The 27,548-nt window shown below is 45.9% G+C and overlaps 1 protein-coding gene across 2 annotated transcripts; it reads left to right on the forward strand.

The window, feature by feature from the left end:
• On the forward strand, window positions 1-27,228 carry gnb1a (guanine nucleotide binding protein (G protein), beta polypeptide 1a). 2 transcript variants are annotated; one of them, XM_027015012.3, is made up of 11 exons: window positions 1-383; window positions 15,846-15,958; window positions 16,760-16,798; window positions 16,922-17,028; window positions 18,739-18,802; window positions 19,141-19,303; window positions 19,935-20,001; window positions 20,490-20,691; window positions 20,797-21,013; window positions 22,104-22,219; window positions 25,138-27,228. In XM_027015012.3, the coding sequence occupies exons 2-10, from the start codon at window positions 15,902-15,904 to the stop codon at window positions 22,208-22,210; spliced, it is 1,023 nt and encodes a 340-aa protein (XP_026870813.1). In that variant the 5' UTR covers window positions 1-383; window positions 15,846-15,901; the 3' UTR covers window positions 22,211-22,219; window positions 25,138-27,228. The 2 variants fall into 2 exon arrangements, with proteins under 2 accessions (XP_026870813.1, XP_081559337.1); XM_081703211.1 differs by lacking the exon at window positions 1-383 and adding an exon at window positions 14,116-14,334.
• The last annotated feature ends 320 nt before the right edge of the window (window positions 27,229-27,548 follow it).

Here is a 27,548-nt window from a genome sequence, read left to right on the forward strand (position 1 = left end):
CGCCCATCTCTGCTGCTTAATGGCCGGAGGAAGCGCTTGAGATACTGTGGTGAGAAGAAAGAATAGGAGCGAACGACAGTGGGAGAGAAAGGAAGGCTTAATTTGGATAGGGGCTGGACTAAATCACCTTTATCTGAAGAAACTGCTTTACAAGAAGAACTTCCATTTAAGAACGTTTTACTCCCAAAAATTGATATTTTGCTGCCGTGAACTCTGCCCTGTCTCTGCGCCTGTGTGCCGGTGTGTTGAAAGCTGGGTTCGGGGAGTGCCGCTCCTGGGTAGCTTGTTAGCTCGTCTGCGTGGTGGTTGGAGAGAAGGGGAGTCTATCTTCGGTGTTTCCAGTCAATGCGATATAAACAACGGATTCCCACGACTGAAAACGGGTAAGACGTCGTTGTGGACGTTTTAAAATAAACTCAATATTATCCCTCAATGAATTTGCCGCTGCTGAATTAACGTTGCAGAGAGCTAACGCTGGCTAGCTAATTGGGTTGATTGACTTCCCTGCTTGTATGTGCCATAACGGGGGTGGGGGTAGCTGTTGGTAAGATAAGTAAACAGATGGGTAATTGGAAATCTAACGAAATATTTCATTAGTCGCTCGAACATGTAGATAACTTTTTTTTTTTCAATAACTGCTGATCCTTAATATTAGAATCAGCGCGATATCCAAAAGAGGGTTGTAAAATCGTCGTCATGTGCCTGAAATATTTAGCTAGCAAGCGTTCATCCTCGTCGGGTTTACAGGACCTACTGTGTTAGCTAGAGAGAGCCATCCTAACAAGCTCACATCTATATTCATTCAGATTTGAGTTGTATAATCCCACCAGTGTCCGACTATTTTTACATGGGATTGTTTCAGTTCCTGTCAGCAGAGGTAACCTCGTTAACGAGCTACCGGCAGCACACATTTTTAAATATATGCAGTTACACCATTCGACCTTATTCTGGAGTAGAGGTGTTTCCATATTGAAACCAAGTAGGTTAGCCACTCACAGCTAAGACAACCTATCTGAAATGGCAAAGTCTGGCTACGTCTTAAAACATCACCTATACTTTAAACGAGCAACGTTGAAGGCTCAGACAGGATTGTTGTGATTGCAACAACGGTTGACCATTCGCAGACGTCGAATACGGTGCTTAAAGATGCAATAACAATTAAAGCGACGCTGAAAATGGCTACTTCTGTAGAGGAGGAGAAAGCCCAGCACCTCCACCCCCACTTTTTTTTCCTGGTCCTGAGCTTAGCTAACTAGCTAGCTACTCTGTTAGTGTACAGCCTTACGCTACAAGATTTTTGGTTGTATAGAGCGACCAGAATAAGACTGAAATCAGGGCGTGTTTTCGGGAACCTTTTACTGAAGTAGTAACGTTGTAGCTCGCTGCTGGTTGATGGATCAGGTTTTGGGTTTTTGATTTATTTATACGAAATATTACACAAGGGACGCCGCACAGATTAGTCCTCGTTAAGCGCACTCTGAACTGTGCTGATTCCCCCCCCCCTGCCATGTAAAGGGAGCAAAGCAGAGTTAATACTGTAGTGGAAATGGACGGACGTGTCAGTTTATGCAGTTATTGGCCGGATTAGCCACCATATTGCCGTGCCTGTCTCCGCTACATTCATCTTGACCCGCGTTGGACAATTTGAATGTGGAAGTTTATGAAAAGTGTGGACACGGTCGCAGGGATGAACGATCGACCAGAACCCGATCGACAGCTTAAAGTCGGGCTCGTCGTGTATTCAGTGGTCGTTTTAAGCATTCGTCTCGAGGCTGAGTTCCGCCAAGAGCTAGTGATTCAGCGAATAGTCTTGGCGAATTTAATCGAAGCTTAAATCCAGCCTCCGCTTTTAACGATCTAAAAACTAGTTGATTGCATTTCCGCAATCAGTTTAACCTGGGTACAAATCTCTGCGTTGGTGTTGTAACTATTATGTGCTACCTCGAATGCACTGTAGAGGAAACGGGGTATTTTTTTAAATGAGGAAGCAGCTCATCCCGGTGTTATGAACTGAAAGGTAGAAATGCATTGACATGGGAGGGGGAATTCTAACTGGAAGAAGAAAAAATAGTCTGAAGCCAAAACCCTGTTGCATGAATTTGCTACCCGCGATCTCGTTTCTGAGGGTGGTAGTAACACTGTAGCGACCACAGTCATGGGTGTGAAACATTCGCTTGCGCTTGAGCCTGAGCCGTGATCGATCGAATCATATTGGGTCGGTTTTTTAAATACTTGTACTCTTATTTTTTTCCCCCACACATGACTGCGAAACTTTCCCGGCGATGCTGTAACCTAATGTGCTTGTTCACAAAGATGAATTCATCCTGCGTGAGCCCACTCCCAGAATGAATGGGTCCCTGTATTCTCCACCTAAGCAGCTGCAACGAACAAGATGGCGTTTGCAGCGTTTTTTTTTCTTTTCCCTACACCGCTTTCCTCCGCTTGAGGAAAACAGCAGTTAGCCTGGACATTGTGGTTAATTGAATATAATATTTTAACATAATATCCATCGAAATTGCTTTCGATTATTGGGCGAAACGTATTTTGCATCTCTTTGCTAGTCTGAAGGCGAGCGAGCCGTGTTAATGGCAGCAGATTTAGGACAACATGGAGGGACATCGGCGGAGTAATAGTTTTTTAACAGAATGTACAGGCTGTTTTGGGACAATTTCTCTGTTTTTACGAATTTAGTAGTGCCCTTAACAAATCTCTTTGTATATTATTTAGTAGCTTATTGCCTTTTGTGGCGTGAATAAATATAAAAATGTTTTTGCAGCACTGATTTGAGCATTGCACATCACTGTAACTTCTGATTTAGAAAGAGACAGCTAACTTGGAACAGCATTACATAGAATACAAAAGATGTAAAATCCCCCAACTATTTACCATTGTAGTACTGCTAATATGTGGATTTTAAAAAATGGTTTAGGCCATATACGCCAGCAAGATAAATGTATTCAAGATGGGTACAGTTCATTTTCTGATTATCTTTATTATTCCAGGAAGTGACAATTGACACATTTTCTAGTTTTTTCCCTGGTCCATAACAAGTATGCTAAGTCACGCATGACTTGAGCTTCTATACGCGTTTAGACAAGACATTGTTTGCCCAGTAGTTGGGCACTCTCACACATGCAATCATATTGAGTGAGTAGCACCAGGTCACCTATTGGTGTTAATGTCCTTGCCCTGAAATAACACTTGTATTGAAGTGGCTTTAGAGATGCGTCACAATGCCATACGTCTTTATACATTTTGGCATAAGACCTAATCTTTTCCCCACAGTGCATTTACGTCAGACATTTAAATGCTTAGTAATGGTTGTTAGCAAATACACATGTTCCTAGATTGATCCTTTAGGTTCTGCTCCCAGATGTTGGACACTGTTAAGTAAATAAGATTTATGGGAGAAGCATATGCTGCTCAATAATCTGTTTTATAACCTGTCTTTGTTTATTGTTTTGTTTGGGGGGTGGGGGAGGGTTCTTTTACATTTTCATTTTTCGGTCAACAAACCTGAATGGGATTACATTCCTGCTATCCTTGGACCTGGGCAATGATATTGATGAATGTCATTGTTATGGTTTTAATTTTGGAATTGCATTCTTGAGTTGCAGGCCGTGCTTTTGTAGCTCGAGGATCCAAGACGAATTCTGAATGAAATGCTAGGCCACTCCCACTTTGTGTGAATTGTGCATTTCAGCATTTCAGGATAGAGCTCCCATTTGTGGTAGCTCATACTGTGGTGGCTAAGCGGTACATGAGCTCTCAGTTATGTGGTTCAGGAATGTTCTAAGTTTTTGAATTCTCATTAAGGGCTGCCTGTTAGAATATTAATGTGCATCTTTACAAATGCACGTGAGGACAGTTGTGCAGGTAACATTGCAATTTAGACCATAGTTAATGTTGGTTGTTGCAAATTCAATGGAAATCGACAGTGATCTGGACTTGTTCAGGGCTTATACATACTCTTCCTTTTAACTGCAGCCATTTTAAAGAATGGAATCTTAAATTTTAACATTACACTTTGATTTACACTTCTTTTCAGAAGAAAAGAAACACAAGCATGCTATTCATTTTAAAAAGATTTTACTATACTTTGAATACAAACCCTCCTTGCTGGACCACACCAATGCCCATAAGCCATGCCTAAGCGGAAATTTGCCTTACTCTTTTCCAATGTGCAGAAGTCTTCTTTTGCACTTACTGAGCAATTAAAGTGATCTCAGTAGCAGTCTTTGTTACAACGCCCAGCAAAAATCCTGTAGCAGGAAGTGTGCATGCGTTTCCTGTCAGCCATGTTTTGAGAGCGTTCTTCCATGTTCTGTCTTTCCTCGCTCTATGTAGGTGTAACAGATGTGCTCAGGTGCTTACAAAAAGTGGACGTGGTGATGTAGTTTTTTTTTTTTTTTGTTTGTTTGTTTGTTTTTTAAGTACAACACTAATGTTTGATTGCACATTTGGATGTCAAAGGTAAGTAAGGATATGGGATGAAGGTGCAGCACCTATGCTTTATGGTAACTCAAAGGTGCTTGCAGCTCACAGTATTCATTCAAATGCAACTGCTGTTCTGAGCTCAGATTATGACTTTAATTGTGTGATGTTTGGAATATACTCTAAACAAGCTCTCCTTCCCGATCAATGGAAGAAGATATTTGTTCAGAACAGAAATTCTAATAATTCTGAATAATAGTTTATTACTTTGTGCAGAGAATTGGAAGCATTTTGATTTAAAATGCCACTGTGAAATTTTAAAGCTTTCAAGTTTTTGTGCATCTATCTGTGTTTCGAGAGGCCACGTCAAGGTTGGATTGGTCTCCAGTACTGGGTTGATGTGTTGACCAGTGGCCTGGAGAAGCTTTTTAAAGTCACTGAAGCCAGAAACCCTGTCTTGCCAGGATCTGTAGCAACTGATCCTATAGCCAATTTTCTCCTAGGTAGCAGTAATCCAGAATGTGCTTATTCCTTAGTCAAGAGATTTTAAAAATACTTGTTAAAATGTTGTTTGGCATTGGGTGTTCTTGGATGCATCTCTGGAAATGGCTGCAACAAAACATTAAGTTTCAGTAATGAGAAGCTTTCAGTTTCTCTCAGCGGCCTTGCACTAAGTCCAGGTTTGGTGAACCTTAGCAAGTAAATCTGCGTGATGGCTGCCCAAAAGAAGTGGGCAGGCTTTGGCCGCATTGCTGTAAATGTAAAGTGCATCTGTGCAGTGTCTAGACTGGAGACAGCCAGTTGCTAACGCAGCCGCACAGACAATCGGCTAACCGGAAGAGAGCACCGCAAAGCTTTAAGGTGAGAGTGGACCGATGGGTAAATGCAAAATAAAGAATTAACATGGCCGCTATTAGAGTCGCATGTCTCCTGTCCACAGGTCACTTGCAAGCTTTGTCTGGCTAAACTTCAGTAGCTTGAGTCTTTTCAGTCTTGACCTCTGACCCTGGTCTTTAGATGATGCCACACCGTTATACACACTTGTGTATTTTTAAACACAAGGGCATAGTGGTAGCCTGTTCATGTAGTATGCAGCGTCCTTTCCTTTACTTGGATATTTGTTTTATGCAGATGAGGGTGTAATAGCCTCCAATGACAGGAGTGTATTTGAATACAAACAGGTGCTTCTTGACCGAGGTGGGGTATTATTCCGCACTGGTGTGACCAGCAGAAAGCACTAGGTCACCCCCAGCCACACAGGCAGGAGATTGTGCTCACGCACATGCTGGTTTGCATGGAGCTGTTCACACTCGCCTCACCAGTTATCGGCGAACAGGGGCTCACCAACCAGTGATTTTGAATATCCAAACTTTAGGGGGGAAGAGTTGCTTTGCGTGCCACAGTGTAACAAGTGGCCCCTGCCTGACTGAGCGTTTGCATGGCATACCTAAGGAGCAACATTTTGAATAAAGGCTTTGCTTTTTGTTTACAATGTAAGGCTGTAGGTGGACTGGAGGAGGCTAGCTCTCTAACTGGAATGATTAGCTTTAAGTCATGTGACTGCTCACTAGTGCGCCCCCCCCCCCCCCCCCCACATACTTGTGGTAATTCGTGTATTAGTGCAATCGAAGATGAGTTCCTTGAAGGGGGGGGGGGTGAAATCATGCCTTTGCCTACTGCCGTGTTCCGTTAGACCTTCCAGCACCTCTCGTGCTGGCATTTTAAATAGCCGTGTCGTAGCCGAAGCTCGCACTGGTTGCTGTCCAGAGGAACCTGTTTAGCTGGAGGCGGCAGTAAGCGGCCCGTGGGGGTAGGGGTTGGGTGAAGGAGGGGGTCGGCGAGTTTCGCCGCGCACGCTCAGCCTCCTGTCCCAATGATGAGCTCGCAGGGCAACAGCGACGTCTGGGCCCAGTGATTTATATCGAGCAGAACACGGCGGGGCCGGGGCGGGTGGCCCTCGGCAAAGGCCGCTGCGGCTGCACGAAGGGGCCAGCCAATGCCTTGCGCCTGTGATGAGCTGTAGTGTAAACATACCTGTTTGTGGTTGCATACTGGCTCTGTTGCAAATACCACCGAACTGGTCCTGGGTTGCAGTATGGCTGTAACCTTTGTGGAATATTTGGATCTCCGATGGCCAACATCTAAAAGGCCTTTAGGAGTTACAGAAAACTTTAAATGGCTTTAAAGATTTGTGCATAGCCATAGATTTTTTTTATTTACTTATGTCTGTGGAGTGTGTTTTCTTTAGGTTTTTTTGGGGGGGTTTGTTTTGGTTTTTTTGCACTCTGCATGGAGGTCCATTATTGTCCATCACGCTCCTGAGCCTTTATCAAAGGTCAGATCCACAGAGGTGGGTTGGTGCAGTCAGCTGTCCCATTAAGACCTGTAAAGGAGACCTCTTCTTGACCTGTCATTTTGGCTAAAGCGAGTTTACCAGAATCCTCCCTTACAGTGCTGCATGTGGCCTACATAACCACCCATTGGCTTTTCTGAATCCCAACTCCTTCCTTTGATATTGAGGTCTATTTATATATATTGAGTGTTAAAAGTTCTGATAGTAAATGATATCTTGCCCATAAAGAATGGTCTTCCTTATATTTGAAAAAAGACAAATGGCTTTTGGCCTTCGATTTTTCATTTACGATTAACCTCCTGTTGATTTGTAATAATTTGACTCGAAAGCATTTGTAAATGGATTATGAAAGCTTCCATTTCCTTATAGCTTTCAGTTTATTATTGTTTATGAGCGTTAAATTTACCATATAGCCTAATGACAAAAGATTTACTTTTAAGCAGAAGAGGAAACTATCTTGCCTGTTCAGAGACTTCGTTGTTGCCCTACAGGAACTACCTTCTACCACAAGAAATGAAACTGGCCAAGTGCACTGGTCAACATTTAATTTGTGTCTTATGAACTGGTCACCTTCCTGTCCATTTTCCAGAGAAAAAGAGATTCTCTTGGTTGAGAATAAGATGTCAGATATTCAGAACCCATTTTTTCAAGTCTCGTAACAGTCTGGGTGGGACGCTCCATTCACTAATCTTATTTATTTTTCTTTAATTTTTTAAAAATGCATTTATTTATTCCTTGCCCATGTCAAGGTAAACCGCTCCCCCGCTGCTTCATCAAAACGTAATGAATTTTAAACAAATGCGCCGTGCTAAAACAGAAGAATTTGGCGCAAGACGGTCCCCGAAGCCGCCCTTTCCCTCCCCGCACAAGCAGAAGCAGCCGGTTATAAATAGCCCCACCACGGCCGGTGCTGACAGTGCAGCTGCACCCGGAGGGGCAGTGAGCTCTGAGCTCTGATGCGCCATTGCTCCGCTGCGAAATACACAGGCCTTGAAATTTCGCAAGCCTTTCTTTTTAGGACCAAAAGATTACAAGCAGTGGGCCGCGAACCGCCGACCGAGCAGCATGCCTTGCGCCCAGGGCGGGTGGGGAGCTCGAGGCCAGGTCTACTCTGGCCCGCGGAAATCGAGGGCCTCCCCGGCGCCGCGCGGCCCCTGGCGAGGCCTGCGGCTCGAGGGTTTGTGCGTGCCCGTGGCTCACTCAGCAGGGAAGCATCGCCTTTCTGTCCCAACAAAGCAGGCTATGCAATTAATTGTGTCGCAAAGTTAAAATTATTTACACAGTACAGTGTTGGTCCAGCCTGGCCAATTACTAAGCTTTTACTGTGCTTAGGTTGTATTCACTAGGATTGCTTTAATGAACAAATGGGTCTATGCTTTCTCTGTGTGGTGCAGAATAAGGTTCAGAATTAAATCGCTTTCATTCCATTATGAAATCTCAGCTGTACAGAACATGTCCAACATCATATTTCAGTAGCACAATATATTGTTACACCCCTGATTCATAGTTATTCTTAACGTTTTTGTGACAGTTTTTTATTTATTTATTGAGACACCTTCTGGCTAGTGTTTATTTCCAGTACAATGGCAGGAACTAAGGTTGTGCAATATGACTGAAACCTCATAACCCGATATTGATCATTTCACACCTAGATAACAATCATGATGGTGCACAATTTCTGTAAGTTCAGAAAATAAGTAGTTTATGTAAAATGACCACGGGGAAAGACTTGTTTCTTACTACACTTTATTGTGGCATGAACACACAGCCATATGTTGAGGTAGTTTTGAAACGGTGGGATTAAAATTGTTCATAGTGATACAACTGATTTATCTCTTTAGCTTTTGTAAGGGAGGTACACAACTAGCTAAATGTAAAACCTTTAACTAGTTAGCCATTTTTTTATGCACTTCCCACTAGCATTTGGCCAGTTAAAGGTAAAACTTCATGTTGGTAGAAATTGTATCATAGCAGTTAGCTAGCTGGTTCATTAGCTGGCTAAAAAAAAAAACAAAAAAAAAAACTAGCCAACTACTAACACATGCATTCTAGTAACGTGCAGTTCTACATTTAGCTAAAGGTAAAACTGCGTGTTGGTGGGAAGCATGTGCTTGCTATTTTGCTTATGTTGTCTTGGCTGGTAGGAGTCTTTCCTGTTTGTTGTTACCTTCACTATCCTGTTGGTGTTGTCTTCATCAAGGTTCTGAAAAATATTGCCATAATGTAAGTGTGTGTAATATGTAAATTTGATCTATAAATATTTATATATTGCCAAAGGTGGATCATTATTATCAAAAGTGCATCTCTTTGGAACATGCTGGCCATGGGGACAGGGTTAATATCTGGTACATATCTGCTGATTTGCTTCACCTATATTACAGTATTTGGTGGGGGGGGGGGGGGGGGAAGGCAATCTGGTCTCCACAGGAGGTGCTTCTCCCATATCTGAGCCCTGGCCTGAGCATTTACCCATCTAAGTACTGCTAGCACTCAACACCTTCACTTCCTCGGGCCAAATTCTTAGCTGCTCCTGCACAGGTAAAGCGAGCAGCTTTGGCTTGTGTTTATTAGGACAATGACACTGATGTAGTGATGCATGTTCTGAGTGGCAGGACATACTTGGGGGAGATATGGGGATGATGTATATAAGTGTGTGCGCGCGCAGAAAGGGCACCAGATTTCCATGCCGAAGTTGCTGAACCTGTTTAATTTGATCCATCCTCGACCACGTTTGTGTGTAAATTTCTGAAATATTGCTCTCTGCCATACGTATGGGGAGATCGGTAGTCGGCATTAGCTCGCCGTTTGTAAGTGCCGCTCCGCTTTGACAGTGCGTAAGTAAAGGCCTGTTGCAGTCCTCCCGTGGGCTGGCCCAGTCAACCATCTGACAAAAGCCCGCGACCCCTCCCCTCCCCGCCCCGCACGGTGACATCAGCGCATTAGCAGCCTGATTGATTTGGAGCGGGGAACCAGAACCTTGCCGTGTGACGTTGAAGGCCTGCCCACTGTTTGTTTCCATGTCGTTGGCAGGGAAGAAAGGAAGCAGCAGGGCCAGGAGCAGAGAGCAAGAGCGAGCGAAAGGGAGGCAGAGAGAGCTTGGTGAGGGAGAAAGAAAAAGACGCTTAGAATGGGGCTTTTAAGGAGCGCCTCCCAGCAGGTTGCACGCCCTCCGCGCCTCCTCCGTCAGTGACCTCCAGCCTCCTCTTTCCCGGTGCTCTCCGCGACCCCCTTGTGTTTCAATTACATTTACACGCATGAGCTGCTGTGCGCCCTCCAGATACAGGCCACATGGAAGCAGTCCTGCCTGCCTCTGCCGGGGGAGGGAGGGAGGAAGAGAGAGGGGGACCGATCATGAAATGGCAGAGTGGGTGGGTGTGTGTAGAAGGGGGAGAGAATTTTTCTCGCCTGAATCTGGCTTTAAATGGAGGATGCTCTGTAGGGTGGGGGGAGGAGGTAGCTGGCAGAGTGCTGTTAAATATTGCATGCGCCGTCCTGCAGCTCCGCCTCTTCCCGCCCGGCTCCGGCAGCTGCCATTTGGACAGTGGCGAGGGGGGACCAATCGCCTTTTGGTTCAGCCCTTGCTCAGAGCATCCCCTCAGGCCAACGGCCGGGGACAAGCCGTGCAAGCTTGTGCAGCGTCTGGGAACCGACGCGGTAAACCCAGCCCAAACCGAAGGCAACCTGGTGAGTAGTTGGAAGTGTGTGTGCGCGCGTATGAGAGAGCAAGAGAGGTGGGGTAGCTTTTCTGCGGGCTGGAACTTGGCAGTAGTGTTCAAGGTGTAGTCGGTGTGGGGCCCCCCACCCCCACCCCGAACAGGCAGCCGCTAAGAGCAACATCTCCCTGCCAAAGCCTGTCCTGTAGTTACAATGAACAGACCACAGGCAGTTCCAAAGAATCTGAAGATTTTTCCCAACCGTGTGAGCGGCGCACTCTGTCCATCCCCCCCTCACCCCATATGACTCTTGCATTGAAACTTTGCACAACTTTGCACTTGATTTGAATTGCTAAAGACACTGCGGAGTTTTTAAATAACCCTTTAAAAAAAAAACTGGTGTCCTGAAACTTTTAAGAAACTACAAACACACTTAGATGGGCCTCAGACAGGCCTTGCTTGTATGTTTTGACTCAAGACTACAATTGCGACTGCTGTGTGTGCCCTAGTTCTTTGGCTCACTCCACCCTCCATTTCCTGTTTGTAACACACACACAACACATGTACACTTTCGCACACATTCAGCTGACTTTGTGGTCATGTGATGTCACTAGTCGTGAGCGAAGGGACATGGCACAAAATTCAAAACATATGTACTGCCTCCAAACGTTTTAAGACCCAGACCAAAACGTTAAAAAAACAAACAAAAAAAAACCTGTGTTGAAGCCCAAAGCGGAGCCTAAGCGTGTTTCGCTAAGAGGTTTATAACAGAAAAGTCTTGACCTGCACCTCCCTTTGCTAATCTGGCACATGTCGAATGGGAGCCCTGTATTCTTTAACCCTGCACTACTAGGCAGCTTCCGAATGGCAGCTTGTTATCAGGAAGACACAAAAGCCCCGCTGTAAACCCCTCCCCCCCCCACATACCCCTCCGCAGGGCCCAAGTTTTTAGCAGGATGCAGCAATTCTACTTCCTGTTGTGCTATTGCGACAGATGCCCTTAGCAAAGAGTGTCGTGCCCGCCTTTCCGAAACCATGCACCCGACATGTTTCAGACACTCCCATCGAGCCACAGTGTCCCCTCGCCTGCCTTGTTCGCATCGTCCCCGCCCCCACCTGACAGAGGGCCCGGCCCGGATCAAAGTGGATACGCGAGCGACGGGAGGCCCTGGAGGGCTTGGCCGCAGCACGCCCTTCCGAGCCAAATTTGCCGTTTCGGGTGGGAAGGAGTTAACCACCCTGCTGCTACCCGTGTGCCCACGGGGCGGCTGCCCTGGAGGGAGAGGTGTCTTAAATTATTAAGCCCCCACCGGCGGAATCGGGGCGCCATGTTTAATAGATAGCACAGTGTGAGGAAGACTGCGTGTCAAACTTTGAACTGGTTACCTACTGCGCAACACTGATTTAGCTTCTCCTTTGACACAGGCTGCAATTCGGCATGGGCAAGCTTTCAGTCTCTACTTGAGCTAAAGGGAGGGGGAGGGGCTTAAGATCCGCGGGGACCAAGCCATTGCTCATATGGGACAAGTGCTATAAGATGCCCTCGGTTAGTAAAAACTGGCCCCTTAATTTAAGGTTTCTTTTATTTCGAGTTGGTGAACGTCTGTTTTGATGGATGTTTTGTGTTGTAGTCAACAGGAAAAGGAAGCATATACTGTGGAAGCATATGGATTTTAAAACCAAGCGGCGGGCGGGCGCGCGCGTGTGTGTGTGTGTGTGTGTGATGCATGATGCTCTGAAGGTGACCACACCCCAGTACCCTTCACCATAGTCCTCCTAAGGAGAGCTGCGCTCCAACTCATCCTCTTGAGTGACTCCCATTAGGCTAATCTCCCTCTTTAGAGGTAGGTGACGCAACCTAAAAATACCATACTGTATTCATGAATGGAAATGATGATAATATTGATAAGTTATAAAGCTGCTTTGTTGGTGTCTGTCGCAAAATGCGGCATACAAATACAGCTGGATTAAATATTAATCACAGCATGCAAAAGGAATCTGTGAGAGTAATCGGTTTCAAACCCCCACAGCTCGGCCCGTTTTTGGCAGAGGTTAGGGCTTTGGTGAGGGAGGTATTTATAGGCCACTGTATTTGTCACAAACCTCCAAACCTGCTAACGGGGACCAGAGCAGCCCAGTGCTGACGCTGTGGCGAACCGAGCGACCCTGGTGCTGCTCAGCTGCAGCTAGCGCTCATCATTCATGTCTTTGACGTGCACAGCGAAGAGACCCCCGCCAGAGGGGACCCACACGCCCTGGAAGAGGCTGGCCCAGGTTGGAGGTCCGGGGACTCTGGCAGTGACGCTGCACTCAACAGAACCAATTTGCCCAGGCATGAGCGTGGTTCTGTGGCACACCCTGTGTATTTTATAATATTTATACAGCTGTAATCATAATCAGCTGCGCACATAATCTTATATGCTGATGCGAGATCTAGGTTATTTTTAGCTGTTCTGTTAGATAATTATTGGATCCAAGAAGTATGAAAACATAAGTTACAATTTTATAACTTGTGTATGGGTATATATAACCCATTGACAAGCCAGTTTAATCTGCTACCCTCCATCCACTTTGCTTGCCCCTATATAATTGCACCATTGGAGTAAATGGGATACACATTGTAGGTTTACTACAGGAGCCACATGTTAATAGTTGCTTGGCTAGGTACTGATAAAGGCCTTTTGGTCTTAGGCTTTTATATACAGCCATTTTCCATTTGGCAGAAAGACTCCCCCCAAACCTACCCCCCCCCCAAAGTTAGCCCATGCAATCCTTCAAAAGGAATCAATTGGGGTATAAGATGAATTTTGGTGTTTATATGGAGGATTGGATTAATTTCAGTTTGATGATTTGAGACTTTGAAGACTATTTTGGTTTACAGGCAGTTTGCTTTATTAAGGCATCGCCCACCACTGACTAAAGGAAGTCCCTTACAATCCCATTTCCTTCCTGCCTGACTACAGCAGAAAGAAGTAAATCTATCCACCGGCAGCCTATTACTAGCCGCTAATATTCTCAGAGCCTTTTGGAGAAATGAACGAGCGTGACATGGATCTGAACCTTCGTGTTGCCTGTGCGAGCGTGTTTGGTGGTAGAGGGTGCATCATTGTGCTGAGATGACTGAGCTGATATGCATCGCTGGAAAATGTGAAGCCTGCTTCCACCCTCTTCTCTCAAGCCATCCACCACCTGACTAAAAATAGTGCGGGGAGAGGAGAGAGCCAGGGCGCGCGCTCTCTCTCTCTCTCTACCTCTTTACTTGCCTTTTATCTCTTCTCACTCTCTCATTTCTGTATGATCAAGGTGGGTTGACCAGTGCTGCAATCTATATAGACTTAACAAGCCAACACTAAACCGACAGCCATGCGCACCGTGTCTCTCTCTCTCTCTCTCTCTCCCAGTTTAGAGAATGGCTTTTGCTTCTCCCCTCTGTCTCAGTCCTGTAACGCCCAACCAGCCGAAGAGTGGAACGAGCTCCAGCAACTGCACAATAACGCATCGCCAGTCCCCAAACCCTGTTTCCTTCTCCCGTCATACACGCGAATGATTTGACTGGTCGTTAGATGGCCTTTTCGAAAGGAGGGCCATATTCAGGTCGTCGGGGCATCCTGGGCAGGAGGTAGAGGAGAAGCAGGAGTGAGAACTAGCACTAATCCGTGGCACCTTTGACAGCTAAAAGGAGTATTAGCAATATTAGCATGACACATTTTAGCACCTGGATTATGTTGGGTTTAAGTCGCATCGTCTAAATGCAGACGTAGTTAGCCACCTCCGACCAATCAGAGCGCAGCATTTTGGAGCAATGCGGTTGGGTTTTCATTGGATGTGGTATCCATTTAGAATGTCCTTGGCCATCGAACATTAAGGATCCGTGTCTTGTATAAAGGAAGCAAGGTAAGATTTGGTCATGCAAGTTATAATGGATATTAAAAGCTTTAGGCTTGTAAGGGTAGTATGTTGTCGCACAAAGTTGTGATTACTTTTAGTTTTAGCCAGCGTGTAGGTTGGCTGTCGCTACGTGTGGCCTTTGGTTTTGAAGTAATAGCTGGAAAAACTCATTAAGATATTTGAATACTTTTTCAAAAACAATTTTTTTGAATGTTTAAGGAAAGCTGAGAACTACGATACTGTGGTAGTTTTGCCTCGGGTTTTGTTTTAGCTAATGGTTACTAGTTTAGCTAATGGTCAATTACGCAACTAACCAACATCTGACACCTGTTCATTTCGATGACGGTGCATTAGCACTTTCTGTTTTCTGGGATTATAGAGACGACACATGTTTCCAAGCAGTATGGCGTGAGCAAAAGTGTTAGCGGTAAGCGCGTTGGCCTTTGGATTTGGGTCAGCGGGAGAGCCACTGCTTTTGGGATCATCAGCAGATTCGCCATTAACCGGATTTGCGTGGACGAGCTGAATCAACTGTGTCCCTGGATTACTGGAGTGACATTGGAATGAAGGGGCAGAGGACAGGCCCAGGTCTTTACCTGTCCACTGTATGGAGTAGCCTCTCGCTCGCTCACGTTTCTGTCTAATAAGTCCAACGTGGTCCCGGCCCACGTTGTGCAGGGAGCTGAAGGAAGGGTATGCTTGTACTCGGGGGGGGGGGCCCTGCCTCACACGTGTGGAATGGACGCCCATCGCCTGCACCCTCTTATAGGCAGTAGACCCCTGTGGTTCTGTTCAATTGAAGGGGGGGGGGGGAGGGAGAGATGCTCCCCTTCCCCCATCCCGGCTATCGCCAGCCACACGCCAGCTGCTTTGCCCCGCCGGCCGTCCCGCTTCCTAAATAGCCTGCGCTCTGCACCGGCGCAGAGGCTGGCTGCAGAAGCCCTGTTGCTTAGTAACAGCTTCGCGGGTTGGCAGGGACACGGGTGGGTTGTCTCCAGGAGCCAGTAGCGAGAGTGCGAGTCAGCCATGCCTGATTTTTGTCTAAACACACACACACACACACAGTGCAGCATGTTTTCGTGCATCAGCTGTGTGTGTCGTGTGCGGGGCAAGAGAGCAGTGTGCCCCACCCTACACCTGTCACATCATATGTGTTCATGTGGCTCTGGCACATTGTGGCTGGCCAGTTGGTTCACCCAGAAGTTTTGCATTGCTGACATTTCTGTGGAATGTCGTACTCTGTTTTAGTAGCTTTGAGAAGCCAGTCAGTTGATTGGATCCAATCTAGGCGTTACTGTAATGCAGCAAGGCGTTTACTCTATTGGTAGAAAATTTAAAGTGTTAAGGAGTGAAAGGATTCCTTTCATTTTCGAAGGATCATGCCACTCAAACTAATTGGAAATACAAAGGGTAGATTAAGGATTTGTAAGTGGATATTCTCACTGACCACTGCATCTCCTAAAGCTGATGCTATGGGCTCGACCTAACCCTTCGTTCTGTCTCTCTCTCATCCTCAGATCTGTGAGTGACCCAGTGCGCGGCAGGAGTGAAGCACATAATTTAGCAGAGGAAAATGAGCGAACTCGACCAGTTACGTCAGGAGGCTGAGCAGCTGAAGAACCAGATCAGAGTGGGTCCCACACACACACACACACACACACACACACACACACACACACCTCTGCTTATCAAATGTGCCACTGATGACGTTCATAGCAGACTATAACTGAATCTGACCAGAGGATTGTGTGCGGTTATTCACATAGTCAGCTCACCTGGGAAATGCACAGCTGTATTTCATGACTATACTGTAGCATTCCTGGGAGATTCCATCTGTATGTAAATTCATAAAGAAAGTTATAGAAATGGTAATGGCAGCATGGAAGGACAATGTGTTTTTACCGACTAGTACAATAATGTAAACCAGTTTGAACCGTATTAATTGGTTACATTTCTAAAGCGTCTTTCACATACCCAAGGATGCTGTAGGGGGGGGGGGACCTTTTAAAACTGGATTTCCATTGGAGCAGCACACATCGCGGCATGGGAGTATTGGAGCGCCCTCTCGTACAGTCAGGACAGTATCCTGGTTGAGCAAGGAGGAAGCAGAAGGAGCTTTAAATGAAATGCTCAAACTTCCTGGGGCTTTTGTAGCATTACCCTGCTTGCGCTGGGTTCTCACATAAGTACTGATGGCTCCCTCCCCTTCCCACATTGCTCAGTGAGCCCATGAGAACCACAAAGACACTGCAAATGTGTGTAGTAGTGTAATTGTGGCACATTAAGATCTTCTCCAAAAAAAACCCCTACAAATTATATGGTTTTTTAAAAGGTTTATGGCAAAGAATAGCAGAGAATAAAACACAGAGCCTAGAGTGTGAACTTGTTTTGCGAGATCTTGGTGAAGCTGACGCGAGTTTCGTTTCTGCAGGATGCGAGGAAAGCATGCGCCGATGCCACCCTGTCTCAGGTGAGCCCTGCCAGCTGGCCGCACGCATGCATGTCAGAGGTTTGGAGCAGAAATACAGCCTGTCTCATGGATGTCCCCCAACAACACCCTCACACTGTTTGCACTTTCCTCTCGCCCGCACAGATCACAGCTAACATCGACCCCGTGGGGCGAATTCAGATGCGCACCAGGCGGACACTGAGGGGTCACCTGGCCAAAATTTACGCCATGCACTGGGGCACTGACTCGAGGTAATCCCAGCAGTCTACTCCCCTACCCACCAGGCCAGGTCCACAAGCACAAGAGCGCATACATGTGAGAGCCAGCGAACAAAAGGCACAGGAAGCACATTGCATACATATCATTCTACTTCGGACTGCAACGTTGGGGTGGGGTTGTTGAAAGCCTGCCTGAAGGAATAGAGAGGTTTACAAAGAAACAGGAAGTGTCCAGGGCGTTCTGAACTGCGAGATCTGTGCTTGTGTGCAAGAGGTCTCTGTGCTAGAGCCACGCTCGCAGCCCCCCTGTGGCCTCCAGGGGGCAGGTGAGGACCCCCCACTACGTCACGGTGCCATGCCTGCACTAAATGGGTCACATGTGGCCAATGGATCAGGTCCTGCATACCCTGATCCACTGCATTTCCATGCCAAAATGTTGACTTCCATGGGGGGTTTTTAATATGAGAAATACTGAATAGTTGTTTGTTTGTTTTGTTTGCTTACTTTGTCGTGTCTGGAGGCAATGCGATGAGGCCGAAATAGCTTCCTAATTATTACGGGGCCGGTTCTGTGTCATGGACAAGTAGGTTGTGGCCCTGACACTAATTGCACTCCTCCAAAGTTAGGATAGATGTTTTTCTTTGACCTTAATTTGTAATGTTAGACAGGTCAGGTAAGGACAGCGGATAATTAGTCACGCTTTGTTAAGACCAAACGTCGGCCTTCGTTTGGTCTAGGTGGGCTGCGCGCCTGAATCCAGTCAGCGGATCCGAACCGTTCATTCAGTTAGCCTGTTTTAGATGTAGATGAACGTTGTTGGATCCGAACCGTTCATTCAGTTAGCCTGCTTTAGGTGTAGATGGACGTTGTTGGATCTGAACCGTTCATTCAGTTAGCCTGCTTTAGGTGTAGATGGACGTTGTTGGATCCGAACCGTTCATTCAGTTAGCCTGCTTTAGGTGTAGATGGACGTTGTTGGATCCGAACCGTTCATTCAGTTAGCCTGCTTTAGGTGTAGTTGGACGTTGTTGGATCCGAACCGTTCATTCAGTTAGCCTGCTTTGGGTGTAGATGGACGTTGTTGGATCCGAACCGTTCATTCAGTTAGCCTGCTTTAGGTGTAGATGAACGTTGTTGGATCCGAACCGTTCATTCAGTTAGCCTGCTTTAGGTGTAGATGAACGTTGTTGATCTACAGGAGGAGAGGACTGCAGTTTCTCCTTTGTTAGGGGTGTAGTGTAACATGGTTGTTTTGAGTTCAGTGAACCCGACCTTCTCCATGATATTATTGGTCCGGCTCTTGTAGGGGATAGGACGTTGGTGCTGTGCTGAATTGTGGGAAGTTTTGCACTGTAGTCTGGGCCACCTGTTTCTGGCCCCACCCTGGTCCAAAAAAAAATATCATTATGCAGCCAGCTTTGCATATTCAAATTACTACGAGAAGGAAGTTGAATGCGGCCGCATAGTGTGTTGGCGATCCGTACAGTTTCTGCGGCGCAGGTTTCGGATTACCTGCATATTGATGCGCAGTTCAACCGCAGGCACTCTGGGGAATATTGCCACTGAGGCCTGGAATGTGTACGTGTACCCTGGAATCTCTGAAGTCAAGATGGCTAATGACAGGAGCATTTGTTATTCTGCAGCCTGGTTCGATGGGTCCCGGTCCAATCCCGCTGGCCAGGTTTTACCAAGCTCCTGCCCTGCATATGAACTCAGCTAATGTGTCCCTCTCTCTCCCTGCAGGCTCCTAGTCAGTGCCTCCCAGGATGGTAAACTTATTATTTGGGACAGCTATACCACAAACAAGGTAAGCTGGGTTTCCCCCCAGATGCCTCAGTGTGTCTGTTAGTCAGTCAGTCAGTCAGTCAGTCAGTGTGCTGAAACCAAATGCTTTCATGTGATCCTAAGGGTTCCCATTCTGTGTCCTTTTCTCCATTTTTAGTCTTCTATGCTTATCGCTGTACTGATAAACCACAGTATTGGTTTCAAATGTTGCATTCTGATCCCCAGCTTTGACCTAATTTGTTAGATCTTTATTGTTATCTGCAATTTTGTAGAAATGAAGTGGTTAATGTTTTCATTCCTAATTCTTAAAGCTAAGTTTTCTGTTAAGTCTTGTGACTTGTCCCGCCCACCCTCCCGCAGGTGCATGCCATCCCGCTGCGCTCCTCGTGGGTGATGACCTGTGCGTACGCCCCGTCCGGCAACTACGTGGCCTGCGGAGGCCTGGACAACATCTGCTCAATCTACAACCTGAAAACCCGCGAGGGCAACGTGCGCGTCAGCCGCGAGCTGGCAGGCCACACGGGTACAGCGCCCTTACCACACCACCCCGGACCCGCCATATTTCTACTAGATTTGAGCCAAGTCCAGAAACTGGCTGTGATGGCACTTCGTCTCACTCCACTGCCTTGACCGACGGGAGGTCTAATGATGATTATCCCAGTGGTTTAAATCAGGTGTGGCAGAGCAGCTGGTCGAGCATAATCTCTGCGGCCGCACCTCCGGACTACAGTAACGCTGTGGCGCGTCCTACACTGGAATAAGGCGGAGTGGTTCGTCTGCGGGTGAGGGCCTTCAGGGCGGGGCGGCTCGTCCTGCTGCTCGCCCACTGGCCCATGCAGTGCGGTGGGGGCCTGGCCTGGGGATTCCTCTCCTTTTTGTTCTTTATCCCATTTTAATCAGCTCATGAAGGGCTTTGTTATTAGCTGATGAGGACGTGCTGATCTGTGAAACGGACCAAGAGACTGATCAGTGAACCACTGATTTTATGATCTGGAGCATCTCCATGATGGGGAGCAGTTTCCTAATCGTTCTGATGGCATAAGAAACAAGACTAGCCTGTTCCTTTTTATTTTAGATTATGCACTTATTTATTTGAACTTTGCGTCTGGCCTCCTGCATTTTCATCTCATTCCCTGCCTTCTGTTTTCTCACAGGTTATCTGTCCTGCTGTCGTTTCCTGGACGACAACCAGATCGTTACTAGCTCAGGCGACACCTCCTGGTGAGCGGGGAGTAGTGTGCCAACACTGCCTCTTTGTCCATTTGCATCAGAGACAGACACTGACATAGACACGATGCACCCGACTGTGCAGAGTCATGGAAAATCACTTACATCTGCGTGTCTCGACAGTTTGGGTATCTTGGAGAAGAAAGTTGCAGGTTGATTTCCTCAGGTTTCCAAACACTATGTGATTTCTAGGCAAAGCGTCTTTAGTGAGCGCTCTGAAGGATTTAGATGACAACCTATTCGTCATGTAAAAACCTTTTTCTAAGAGGAAAAGGGATGCTTTAGTTTTCAATCATGACCAGTGTATTTAAGGTCAATGCGCAGACTTCGGTGAGCATTGCGTTGCAAATAGTTTGAAATCGTTTCAAACTGAGCTTGCACCGCCCGGCAGCGTTATTGCACCGATGCGGGACGGGCGTTTCCTACCCGCGCGGCCCGCAAGGATCTTTTTCTGAGCCGCCGCCTGTCATCGTCCTTTGCAGTGCTCTCTGGGACATCGAGACCGGGCAGCAGACGACTACGTTCGCGGGCCACACCGGTGATGTGATGTCGCTGTCCCTGGCCCCAGACACCCGCCTCTTTGTGTCGGGCGCCTGCGACGCCTCTGCCAAGCTGTGGGACATCCGAGAAGGCATGTGCCGGCAAACCTTCACTGGCCACGAGTCCGACATCAACGCCATCTGCGTACGTAGCCCGCCGCTGTTGCGCCTACACCCTAAGCGTGCCACCTCCCCATTTGCTGACCCCGCCCCCTTCCTCCTCTCCTGCTCTCCTGCTCTGTCCGTGCAGTTCTTCCCCAACGGGAACGCGTTCGCCACGGGCTCGGACGACGCCACCTGCCGCCTGTTCGACCTGCGCGCCGACCAGGAGCTCATGGTGTACTCTCACGACAACATCATCTGCGGCATCACCTCTGTGGCCTTCTCCAAGAGCGGCCGCCTGCTCCTTGCCGGCTATGACGACTTCAACTGCAACGTGTGGGACACCCTCAAAGCCGACCGCGCAGGTCAGTGTGGCAAGGGCTTCTCCAAACAGGGAGCAGGGGTCCAAAAGGAAACTTCTGTAAACAAGAGATTTTTAGCCAAAAATAAAGCCTTAATGGGCCAAAAACTGCAAAGTTTAACCAAGTGCGAATGTGTGACTGTGAATATGTATATTCACAGTGAAGTTGTTACATGAGCCCTGTAACATGACACATTCTGTACATTAATAGGATTATGGCCATATTCCCAGTCAGTACTGGAACTGTATCTACTAATATGTGCTAGCCAGGCCAGCGGGATATACCAGATATACATAAAAATGCAGTGTAGAGTATTGGATACTACCACATTGAAATACACTACCCTCGCGTTTTATTTTATGATCATTTTATATTTTGTTTTACAAAAGTTTAATATGTTTTAAATGGTTGTGCTTAAATGTTTTTGTTTTTGTTTTTTCTCCCCTTTTCATAACATTTAGCCTAGGCTGCCACTAACATACATTTATGCTCCACTGCTTAAGTCTTAATGTGATGTTGAATTCTCCTATTAAAATGACGTGAGCTCGCATCATTCTGGCCCTTGTCCTCGCTGTCTCCTCGCTCCTCTGCCCACGGAGTACTCTCCTAGCCGCTGGCCACGTCCCAGGCTCATCACCCTTGGTCTGGCCACCACATAAATACTGAACTTACATTGCGCCTGTCTGCCGAGGCGCCATAGCCCCACCCATGTCCTCGGCTCCGCCCGCAGGGATGCTGGCCCATATCTGCGCCACCCATTGGTCCATGATGGCTAATACAAATGCCTAGAATTTGTTACAATCTACGTTCCTTTTTCTTAAAGTTTTATTGGCCTCACCCCTTTTTGATGTGAGTAGAGTGTAATATGCACCTCACCCAGAAGCAGTGTATGTGCTCCAGAGATTTGCTTGGATGAGGGAGGCTTTAATGCTAACAAATTAACATTAACAAGTCAAGATGATGGCTAATAAACACAGCAAAGGTGGCTTACCTGTGCCTCCCACTTGTCATAGCAAGAGGAGACATGAGGAGCCATTTAATCATTTAAACCTCCTCCTTCTATTTATTTTTCTTCATTTCGTGTGTGTTACAGGTGTCCTGGCGGGCCATGATAACCGTGTTAGCTGCTTGGGTGTGACTGATGATGGAATGGCAGTGGCCACAGGATCTTGGGACAGCTTCCTCAAGATCTGGAATTAAAGGCGCAAGGTGAGCCTTCCCCTTGTGAGCGGGAGTGATGCTACAGGAGCGACCCGCCCGGGTCTCTAGCAGCAGCTCTACGCATGCTTATTGCGCCCGGTGCATTAGGCTACGTATCCTGTGGGCCTACCGCAGACAGGTGGAGGAAGAGATCCGGGCCTGACTAGTACCACCTCGCCGGTGCCTTCCCGTTTCCTGTACTCGCACTCGGCAACTCCGTGCCCGCACGCTACAGTGGCCGAAATCCAAATACGGGATGAACGGCCGCTGATGGAGAACGTGAAGAAATGCAGTAATTGAGACAGTGGCAACGTACGCCTGTGAAGGCAGTTTGGTACGGATGGAAGAATGCCTATGGACCCTCCCAGGCAGCTCAGCCCTGCCACAGTTTCACAGCACGCACGTGTTGCGTGCGCTGATGTGAGCAGATGCATGTTTGGGACTGTGCCCTTTGATGATGGCTGTACGTTTGTCCAGTTATCAAAATGCTGCACAGAACGTCTAATAAGTTGGCCTGTGACGGGCTATAGGCTGCTGTTATCTTATTACTCCAGAGGGTGTATCTGCTGGTACTGGCAACGCGGTTGTCCCAGGACACGATTACAGAAGCGGCACTACCAGAGAATCGTGGGTCAATGGGTGCGTGTGCTCTGGTGAAGGAATGCAGTACAGTGAGTGCTTCCTTCACCCTGGGCCACCAGCGCCGCCAAGCCTGCTGTGAAAAGCCCTACACCGGCCAATCGGGTGTGGCTTATATTGGCTGGCTGACGTTGCCTGTTTTAAGCTAATGTGTGAAACCTGTTCTGCAATTAAAAAAGGTGATACTGTAAAGGTTAAAGGAGGCTTGCCCTAGATTAGAGAGCAACTGACTGTGTAAGAGAAACTTGGATCACGATCCCCGTAAACGTTGTACTGCTGAGTTATTGATTCTGTGGGATGGAAACTATTAATAATGCCACTTGTTTTAGACCACAGCCCCATGCATCAGTCCCATATCCCCATGTCTGAAACCCCACTCAAGGCTGCATTCAGCGAATTCATGGTCAAATGTATCACGAATATAATCATACACTGGAGATCAGAAAGCACATAGCGCATATTAAACATTTATAATGAATTCTTTATAAAACATTGCAACTTGCCAATGTCTTTCAATCAATGGCAGGTTCACAGCGCACATCATTGGCAGCAGGCATAATTAATTCTGCGCTGATTAGTGAAGCTTTAGCCGTACGGCTGGCTACTAAGTACCTGCCCTCAATTCAATGCTCTTGCCACATTTTGTGGTTTTCAGTATTTGCTTCCGTTTAGTTGGGTCTTCTTCTTTTTTTTTTTTTTTTTTTCCTACTTCATTCTGAGAACTTGGGGTTTTGTCTTTAAGTGCAGGGTATTTGGATTTGATGTGGCAAAACAAGTCTTGAGGATTTCAGTGTGTCATTAGAGGATATCTCCACATATATACAGATTGCTTGGGGCATACGATTCTCCTGTCGCAATAAAGCCATACTTTTCCTATTTCTTTTTAACAAAGCTTTCTCCTTTTTTCTTCTTTTTTTCTTTTTAGTTTCAGCCACCACAATTTTAAAAAAAAATAAATGAATAAAATTTAGGGCTTTTTATGCTCGTTAGGAAGCAGTAAGCACAGCACATGCTGTTCCAAGTGTGAGTATAGAACTAAACCACGGACTGGAGCTGTATCATGACAGCATATGAGCCAAACACATTTCCCTTCACGTTGTGCCTCCTGTTACAGTGGGAGTGGCTGGGAGTTGTGAGACGAGCTGCAGCACTGATGGAGCTCGCCAAATTCACCGGGAAAATAGCTGTCCACCCTGCAATCTAGTACTTTTTGCTTTTTTCCGAGTCGTTTCTTTGGGTAACCGAAGATAATTTCTCGGGTGACCCGTTGGTTGGGGACTTCCACTCTAGGCCAGGCTGTCGAGTGAACCCTGCAAGCAAAATCCTTTTCCGGGGGGGGGGGGGAGACTAATTTGACTCGTGCTGTATAAAAGCCAGAACATCCTTCCAAATGGCAGTTTGGATTTTACCTATTGCACTTATCCAGACAACTCCAAGTAAACCTGTTGGGAAGTGTCCTCTTGAAGTGAGTGCCATTTCAGAGCTGCAATTCCTGCCCTGTGCTTGTTGCCTTGGCACTGTTGCAGCTGAATTGTCATAAGCTGCTTTGCCGCCACCTGCTGTTGTAAGGTTGTGATGCAACTCCAGGAAGTGGTGCTGGTGTGGTGTAACCAGCGAATTTCTAGATAGGAGGTCCTCCCACTTCCTGAATTTTTCCGGATTTCAGTTTCAGCTCGAGGGAGCTTTTGACGAAATCCAAAATGAACAAGGACCCATGTACCATTTGCAAAGTTATCCAGAAACAAATTTTTTTTCCCCCCACTGCACTAAAGAACATGAAACTATCAACCTTAACTCTAACTTTTTAGTCCAGTGTTTTTAAATTTAGGATTTTTTTTTTTTTTCTAGTTTTGCCATTTTCATACTGGTTTGGTGACATCCATGCACACCACTGTCATGGCAGCCTCTATCTAATCCAGACCAGAAGTTATGAACCTTGGAAAGATGCTGCAAAGTTTGGACCATTTTAATATTCATGTGACCATACAAACCATCAAATACATGAATCTCATTTAAGGCCTCTTTAAATGTGGCCACAAAATTTTAGAAATTAAAGTGAATTACTGCGTTATTAATCAGATTTAGGCTATTTAGTTCATTCCATTCATTGACGACTCTCTTTCCGTACACTGGGATAATTATGAAGTGAGCGAACTACTGGGTCCAAAACAGGGCAGCAGTTGCAGATCTGAAATTTTGTCATCACTGAGCATACTTAAGGATTTTGTGTTTGTGTGTCGAAGCAGTACCTTCACACCCCTCAATGATCACCTCTGCTCTTCTTACAGATGGCGTCCGGACTCCAAAGTTGACTGGAAGACCATTCCAACATCGAAATGTTCGATTTTATTGCATATCCAATCTTCTCAAACAACAGAACTGACCCCGTTATGTGATGACACGGCAAAAATGATTCTCCTTCCCAAGAAAAACAAACAAAAAAAAAAGAGCACAATTGTTTTCTTCGGTTAGATCACACCGAAATCAGTGGGTACAACTTGGCGATGTTGGGGGAGGGGGGTCAAAAGTAATCGTGCATTCCTTCTGGGACCATTTTCCCACATCGCAATGAATGATTATTTAAAAAACAAAAACAAAAAAAAAAAACCATCACACTGCAGGCTAGCGGTATGTCTAACATATGACAACTTATTTTTTTGCCCCCTAAAATGAGCTCTCCTGTGATGGCTTTTTTTGGGGGGTAGCTTTCCTAACCCCCCATCCCCTTCATCCCAAATCTTACACTCAGCTGTTTGGTGGTTAGTGTTTCAGACGAGGATCAAAAGCACTCTCTTATCTCCTAGTCTTTAAATACTTTAGACTCAAGTTTCTAGATGGATAATACTATGTTGAGAAAAATCACTGTCGTTATAATCCAGCTTTATCATGTCAAAGAGGAGGAATTAAAGTGGATGGTTTTGAGCTTGACCAGGGGGGTCCACTAGTCGCAGCCAGACGTGTGTAGTCCCACAGTACTTTGCCAGGGTTTTTTATGTTTCTGTCTAGTCATAAATCTTTGTTTGCACAGGAATAAAACATTGTGTATGTAGAATACTGTTGGAATATGTGAACTAACCAAGCACATACTGATGAATGCTCATTTTTAAGAACGAAAAGTCAAATCTAATTGTGTTTCTCTCTCTCTCTCTCTTTTTTGGCGGACAATATGGAGTAATGATGAAATTTAACCCATCGTTTAATAGTTTTTACTCCTCCATGTCCGTGTTATGTGTTTTTTTTTTTTTTGTTTTTTTTTCCTTTTTCATTTTCCTATTTGAACTTGGCTGGGGGAGGGCGGGGAGGTTGACCAGAGGGTGTGGGAGGGTTGGGGCGGGGCTTGTGGGTCTGGAGCAACTCAGTTTTCATTTTTACCCGGTTTCAACAGAGGTGCCCGTTCCGTGCTTGGAAACCATTTACTACTCTGTGAATGACATGTTGTAAAAATCAATGTTTGAAAATAATGATATTGAAAAACTTTTTAAGTTAAAAATTAAAAAAAAAAATCTTATTTTGGTTGTCTGCCATGGGTGGGTTAACTCTTAGAATCGCATGCTGTAGAATTGCTTAAAAAGAGGTGCATATGGAACTAAGTCCTTTGATGTTTTTCTTTAAGAAAATAACCTGTTATAGATGATCATCAATATTTTTTTTCTTTTTTGCTACTCTGTGCATATATAATTCAATTAAACTTGCAAAGCTATGCACTAGAGAGAAGCAAAAGCATTGACCCAATTTACCCATTCATGGAGTTTCAGAAACACTTGTACACCGACCCTCATGCACACAGTCTCTCACACACACACACACACACACACACACGCGCACACACGTGCACACCCACTTGAATAACTAGAACAAAAAAAAATCATTCTTTCTGTAGCAAAACAAAAATTCCAGACACAAAGAAGAATGCTAGAGACATTTTGTAACACAGGTTTTTTCTGTCCTTTAATAAAAAAAAGAAAAAAAAAAACTTGCAGCATTTGAATGGCAGAATTTTTCTGTTGTTCCTTTTTGGCGTGTAACGAGAGGCGCTCTTTCCTTAGCGGTAGTGGCATATCTTCCATTCTGTTCTCCCTCTGCGACATTCTGTACAAAAACAAAAGTGCTGTTGTTGTGCATTAGGCCTGGAGTTGGCAAAATAAATAAATAAAACAAAAAGGAGTAAAGATTAAATCAGTTCCCCCCCTCTCTCTCTCTCTCGCTCTCCCTCTCCCCTTCCATACAAATAACTGTAGAGCTCTGCACACCCCCACTGTATCCTTATCCATCTTTTGTATTTAATTTTAAATTCAGTGTACAACAGAAAGCTGGATGCAAGATAGAAACTATATTAAAATGTACTGTTATTTAAGCTGTAATAAAGCAGTTTGAGATGACCTCCCTGTGTTGTTGCACTTTATAAACCTAAACTTTGAACTCTTAAGGAGGCCTTGTTACACGAAGCAGTTTCGTCCCAACAATTTTATTTTTGCTGATTTCTCATTTATGCACTTATTCAGTCTTCATTCAATAATAGGAAAACGGCTTCAATCCTGGCACTGGGTCAGCTGTGAAGCTGTCTCCGTAGAGCAGCTAACGTTTAAATTGAGTATTTTCCCCCAAAATTGCTAACGTAGCTTCCAATGAGGTCAAATCAAGCCTATTTACATGTTCTCATTCCATAGTTCTAGCAAGACCCTTTCCAGATTGGGTTAAT

Source organism: Electrophorus electricus, chromosome 20 (assembly GCF_041902795.1).
Source record: "Electrophorus electricus isolate QZ-2024a chromosome 20, ASM4190279v1, whole genome shotgun sequence".
NCBI lineage: Eukaryota > Metazoa > Chordata > Actinopteri > Gymnotiformes > Gymnotidae > Electrophorus > Electrophorus electricus.

Coding starts and splice junctions, on each gene's coding strand:
- gnb1a (XM_027015012.3), top strand. CDS start 15,902: ATGAGCGAACTCGACCAGTTACGTCAGGAGGCTGAGCAGCTGAAGAAC. Junction 15,959..16,759: donor AGCTGAAGAACCAGATCAGA/GTGGGTCCCACA, acceptor TCGTTTCTGCAG/GATGCGAGGAAAGCATGCGC. Junction 20,692..20,796: donor CCGACATCAACGCCATCTGC/GTACGTAGCCCG, acceptor CTGTCCGTGCAG/TTCTTCCCCAACGGGAACGC.